This window comes from Penaeus chinensis, chromosome 2 (assembly GCF_019202785.1).
Source record: "Penaeus chinensis breed Huanghai No. 1 chromosome 2, ASM1920278v2, whole genome shotgun sequence".
In the NCBI taxonomy this organism is placed as follows: Eukaryota; Metazoa; Arthropoda; class Malacostraca; order Decapoda; family Penaeidae; genus Penaeus; species Penaeus chinensis.
Genome location: NC_061820.1, coordinates 537,949 through 544,283, shown reverse-complemented (window position 1 = coordinate 544,283; position 6,335 = coordinate 537,949). Strand labels below are relative to the sequence as shown.

The 6,335-nt window shown below is 36.7% G+C and overlaps 1 protein-coding gene across 1 annotated transcript in view; it reads left to right on the top strand.

Annotated features, from left to right (window-relative positions):
• Positions 1-1,127: 1,127 nt before the first annotated feature.
• LOC125030961 (THO complex subunit 2-like) overlaps positions 1,128-6,335 on the top strand; it is a 56,052-nt gene continuing 50,844 nt past the window's right edge. The window contains exons 1-7 of the mRNA XM_047621383.1: positions 1,128-1,233; positions 2,548-2,621; positions 2,903-2,994; positions 3,341-3,579; positions 3,747-3,880; positions 4,044-4,294; positions 5,907-6,128. Coding sequence (XP_047477339.1) covers positions 1,163-1,233; positions 2,548-2,621; positions 2,903-2,994; positions 3,341-3,579; positions 3,747-3,880; positions 4,044-4,294; positions 5,907-6,128 — 1,083 coding nt within the window. The 5' untranslated portion in view covers positions 1,128-1,162. The remainder of the gene's footprint in view (positions 1,234-2,547; positions 2,622-2,902; positions 2,995-3,340; positions 3,580-3,746; positions 3,881-4,043; positions 4,295-5,906; positions 6,129-6,335) is intronic.

The window sequence follows — 6,335 nt, the reverse complement described above, 5'->3', positions numbered from 1 at the left end:
AATTGAAGTTCATTGAGCTGTTTAAATCCCTTTCTAATCCGATTACACAAAATTACCCCTTTAAATTCTTTTTCCTGTGTAAACATACGTTGGTTGTGTCCGGCAGCGTTAACACAGATAAATTTCCAATTAATGCCTGTATTATTGCCAAAGGGAAGGAGTAAGAATCCTAAAAAATCGGCCAAAACATTACTTTCTTCGTCCTTTCTTCACCGCCTGGCAACCTTCGACCGAACTTTCTGGGAGACTGTCTTGAGAATCTTTTTAAAACCTAACCACACATCGCGTTTCTGGGTCCACTTACCTTTCCTGTTTTGAAGGCCTTGAGTGTATCTCTCCTCCTGATCGTCTTTTTAAAGTCACCAATGCTTTTTAAGTACTCAAAATTGTTCGGAGTCCTGGGACTGTCCGTCGCTCCCTTTCTTCTCGGCGCCATGGTTTGTTTTTGAACCGAGCTTCTTCCCGCCGCCGCTAGGTGGCTCTCGCAACCCAGGGAGGACATTGATAAAATACTTTTTGAACGTTTGTGTTACAAAAAATAGTTCGATACGGTCTCGATGTCATGCTCTAAATATTACGGACATTCTTACTGATTAAAATGAAAACAAAATTTAATGTTTCCTTTTATAACCCAGCTTCTTCGCACTGCCGCTAGATGACGCTCGCCAGCTAGGGACAGCTTTTATAACATTTTTGAATAGCTATTTTGATATAACCTCTTAAGGGGTGCAATTACATATTATCAATACTATGTATATTGTCTTAGCAACAGAATTAGAACATTGGTATGATTGATTTAAGAAATTTAACGCAATCTTCTGCAAATCTAACGTATTTCAAAAATAGTTATTAGGTTAATTTCTCTGCACCAAGAGTTTATTTACAATATCTGTATCTTGCTATTTAATAAGCACTAAGGGAAAAAAAAGTTATCACCAAATTAACTTGCATCCTTTCCTGTTACTACACATCAGAGATAACAAAAAAACAAAAATACAATCCGACTTCGAAGTCAAGAGCCCATATCATACAACATTCAACTTATATGTACACTAGGGAAACATTTATATATTTAGGGAATAAAAATCACAGTAGGAAAATATATATTTAAATGAACTCGGGGGTTGGGATGGCGTTTTAGAAGCAGCGCCACAGAGCAAAGATGGCGGGCAGTCACCGCTTGTTTACACTCGAGACTTGGAAAAATTGGGCAAAATCGGGCAAAGCAGAAGTGTAAGTCAGGTTTTTCTATTTACCAACAAATTCCCATTTCACTGCGATTTTTACTGAGGTATTTTTGTAATATTATCACGTGGAAATAGTGCAATTTTAAGAGCTTTGCAATTGAGGATTCCGAGGGTCCCAAGTGTCAACAAATGAAGTTTTGTTTTGTCTTCCCTTATAACTTTTCTGGAAGGTTGCTTAGTGATATGTGGTGCAAGGAACGCTCATTTAAAGCGTCTTAGTGAATGTTTTACTTTGTCCCTAACAGAGCAAAAGGAGATGTGTGCGTGTGAGTCATTGTCTAGCGTGGTTTTGTTTGCATCGTTGTTTGACCGGCAGCCGTCCAAGTGTTTACGAAGCATTAGACGGATCACTGGGGTTTATCGTGTACATTCATGGCTTTAAGTTTTGGAGATAGGCCTTTCTTTTTGCTGGGAGAACTTCACCCCAAGGACCCCCTGCTGTGAATGTATTTTGCTACACATTTATGCATTTACTATTTTGCAGTTTGCAATTCCTTGTTGTAAATGTTACAACCAGTTTATTTAGAGAGAAGCAGTATGCTACTATAATCCCTCTCAATAGAGTGTTGTCCTTGTCAGCATCATGGCAATAAGCCAGGATTTCTAAAGGTCTGAACCTGTCAGTCAACAGTCCCCTTTATGTCAGGTTTATTGCCGGTGGTGTGCCACTGAAGCTGGCCGTTTGCATGGAAGAAGTCAATGGTTCAGAGAGACTACAATGGGAAATTTGTGAATTCTTTTTTTCTCCTCTTGAGATACTGTTTTGAGCCACTCCCGTCGTACAAGTTATGAATCATGGAACCCATTTTATTCGTGGAACTTATTTTTAAAGTGTTGACTGCTAACACTAAGAGATATAAACCTAGTGATACCAAGATGCAGAAACATATGGGTACTCATGATTACTTGCTCGACATCTGTTGTCAATAATTTATTTGCTGATAACTATGAAATGTTGATCAGTATGTCTGTGGTCAAGATAAAGATTTCTGAAAAATATTAGATAAATGAATTAAGACAAAGTGTTTAACAGTAGTTGATAGTTGCCTGTTTTTTATAGGCAGATTTCATTATTAAAGATGAAAGCTTGCAATTATTGAGGAAGCTTTACAGTTTAGGATTCTATACAGTGACACTTATTTATGTTTGACATCTTTAATGAAGCATACATATTGCATGTGTAGAGAGGTGTGATTTACACAAAATACTGTAGTGCAAGATCCTCGGTCAGATTTGGTCCTTGACTACAACAGCCCAATCCTTTTATTCTTTCGCATTAACTTTCTTCGTTTCTTTTCAGCATCCAAACAATCAAGCAACTATTAAAAGAAGACTCAGATAACCCGGGCTTATCCCAACCAAGTGTTTGCAAAGGTAAGGGGTCCTGTTTTGTCTTAAGATGAAAGTCATGAAATATTTTTTCCTTTATAATACCTTTTATATATAAGTTGCTAAATAGGATTTGACAAATATATTAGAAAGTATTACTGGAATTGAATGTGAGCTTCATTCAGGAATATCCATAGCCTTTTTGGTTTATTTGTTTTATAAGTTGTTCATTTGAGTAATACTATAAACCACTTAAAGATATTTCAGTAATTATTTTACAAATTTAACTAGCTATAAGTATTTTGATGTGTTTATCAAACTTTCAGACCTGTCCAGAGGACTGTATGAGATATTGTCAGCTGTTTTAAGAGGCAACTTGACACGTGAACATGTGCGACCACTTCTTGCAGAAATGCTTGTAAGTAAAACATAGAACAGTAGTTAATATGTTAATTTATTTACTTATTTAGTTATGTATTTATATCTGCATATATATATATATATATATATATATATATATATATATATATATATATATATATATATATATATCCCCTCCCTGACGGGTCACGTCTCTGGACGTCATAACAAACCACTCAAAATAGTTTTTTACACCCGTCACCGAGGGATTAAATTGTGAAAGAAGCAGAAAGAGAGACAGAAACAGAGACAGAGAGCAATATAGGTAGAGAGGAAAAGGTAACAGTTTTCTCTTTATAAGGGATTTTGACATTTAGAGAGTAACACCCCTATGATCTCCACAGAACTGGCACCCAGATCTGGCATCGCAGCTGGTGGAGACGGCCACCCTTCTTGACCTGGAAGCTTCCACCATTGACCGTCTCAGCAGAAACCGTGAGCAACTGATGATGCTGCTCAAATCCTTAGACATAGATAAAATGATGAAGGAGAGGTTAGAGATAGAAACCCTCGGAGATTATGGCATAGTGAAAAACAAGAAAAATTTCCACACAAAGCAAATAAAAGTGAAGACTAAGTTATTGTAAGTATATTTGGATAGGTAGATCTAGGTAATTTTTGACATTAAATTGATACTATTTGCAAATCTTTTCCCTGTACAAGAGCACATTGTTTAATGTCGGATAATTCTATTTACAAATATCCCTTTGACAAGTGAGTTCTTACTAATAAATTTCTCATAACCCACAGCTACAAACAACAGAAATTCAACCTATTACGTGAAGAAACAGAAGGTTATGCTAAGCTTGTGACAGAGCTCAATCAAGAAATTACAGAGAGGGTTACACCTCAGTCAATCATCCAAGTTATTCGTAGTCTTATTGGTAATTCAAAAGAGCTTTCTGCAAATAAATTTGTGTATATTCATGTGTGTCTTTATGTGTATACACATGTGCACTTACAAATTAGTTAAAAGTATTTGAAATTGTGCTTACATCATTTTTTTGTCTTATGAATTCAACACATAAACTCGCTTTATACTTTCAGGTGGTTTCAACTTAGACCCCAATCGTGTCTTAGACCTTATCTTGGAGTCCTTGGAGGCTCGGCCATCTCAACACCAGTTCTACACAGGGCTCCTCAATCAGTATCCCTGTGAGTCAGCCACCATCAGTGAACTCTTGGGCTTCAAGCTCAACAATTATGCCTCAAATGGGAAGGACACCAAGGGGATCTACACCACTATAGCACTCCTCATCCAGGCCAACATCCTGCAGCTTTCTGATATCTACTCATGGGTAAAATTGCATAGGCCTACATCAGTTATCATAGTTATTGTTTTGGAGAAACCTTTTTTTGTAAATTACTTCTCCTTTTCCTCCACTCATTTTCTTTTTCTCTTCACTCTCTTTATCTTCTGAATCCCCGGGACATGTTTTTAGGGTCCTTCTACCCTTCTGCTCATCTTTCCTTTTCCTTTTTGAATTGCTCCTTATATATTTTTTTCTATTTTATTTTTCTTCTTCTGCTTACCTTTTCTTCTTCATCTCATTATCATCTTTTTTGCTCTTGGTTATCTTCCTTCATATTTTAGATTTTCCTTCTCACAGTTAACTTAGAAAAAATGTTAATAATGGGCACAAAGGTGGCTCACTTTTAATAAAACCAAAAATGAGGGGGTTAATGTTACCAAGAGCCACACACGGAGATAGAGCAAAATGGACACTGCCATCTTGTAGAGTATAATGTGATAACAATTATTTTGTGATTACCAGTATCCGTTTACTGAATTCATGCATTTAATTAATTCTTTTACTTTTATTATACTTATTTTTACATGTTTTGGTAATTATTTACATTATTTTGTACAGTAACCTTGTGTGGAAGCACAAGGATATTTGACAGGCCTTGCAACACCATTCGTTGAACAACACCAGTGAGAAATGTTTAATTTCAAGTGTGTTGCACCAATTCTGGGTCATTTTTTAAAGCCAAAAGTGGATATATAGAACAAATAGACATTAGTATCTATCTCCGCCTGATATTTGAGCCCAACAGGTGCCCCAAAGGTTGAAAAAGGGATTAGAAACCAAGAAATTCTGACCATAGGAAGCCAAGAAAAGTTTGGTGTTTCCCTATATAAAGGTATGTAGTCTTACCCAGGGGGTTCAGGAGGCAGAGCCCCCTGGCTAGGGAATATATAGATCGTATAGGTTAGGTTATATATTACTACAGAGGTCCAGGTTAGGTTAGGTTATATATTAGTTCAGGGGTCCAGGGGGCAGAGCCCTCTGGCTAGAGAATATATAGATTGTAGCATATAAGTCCCACAGGTTTAAGGTTAGGTTGGTTTATTGGTTAGGACGCATTGTATGATTACTATAGGTGATCTGGATTATGTGAAATCCCATAGATTTTTACCGAACAAGTTTTTTTGAAAGTTTGCGCATTGTCAAAGGACTTTCAAAGATGGCAGGGGGCATCAATAGAGTTTCATTGGCCAATTTTTATCATTTTTTGTGCTTTTTGGACACAAAGATTGGCTCTTTGAAAAATTGACTTTTTAATGTTTCATAAATCCCTTTCATCAATTTCTGCATGTTCCTAATGACATCCAGTGCCATCTGTTATCCCCCCCCTTCAACCCTCGGTTCCCTACCCATCCCCCAAGATCGTTGGGTAGAGGAAATATATAAAAATTCTGATTTTGGATCTTTGTCTCTGTAGTGAGTGTCACTCTCAGTAACAATTACCATAAATCTATCTGGAATTCCCTACTTCTTATCAAATATGCTAACTCTATCGTTTCTCCATGTATATGACAGTTATGCTATTTCATTCACAATCTGCTCAACATTCATCCCATCTTTCTATTCTAAAGGCCATTCTTTTTACTCACCCACACACTAGCTGACCCCTGAGGACTCCTCCATGATTGAGTGCCATCTGAAGGAGGAGAGTGAGGCAAAAGAGATTGTCAGAAAGCTTAATGTCATATCTACCAAAGACAAGGATAAAGACAAGGAAAAGGAACAAGAGCGACAAGAAGAGGAGGGTCTCAAAGAGGACTTCAAAAATCAGGAGGTGTATCTGTCCAATCAAAAGATCCAGTTGTGCATTGCTCTCATTGAGGTTAGTCAAATGGTAGAATTCAGTAGGTTAAGGCAGGAAGATTTTTCTGTTAAGTATTGCTGCTGTAAAGAATATGAGAATATTGATTTAATCTGATGTTTGTGAACTGAGGTAAATAGTTAAGGTTAAGAGTATCAATAATTTTGTCAGATAAAACTCATTACTTTTCAGTTGTGATTTAAAATATTGACTTTTCCTTCTTGTAAT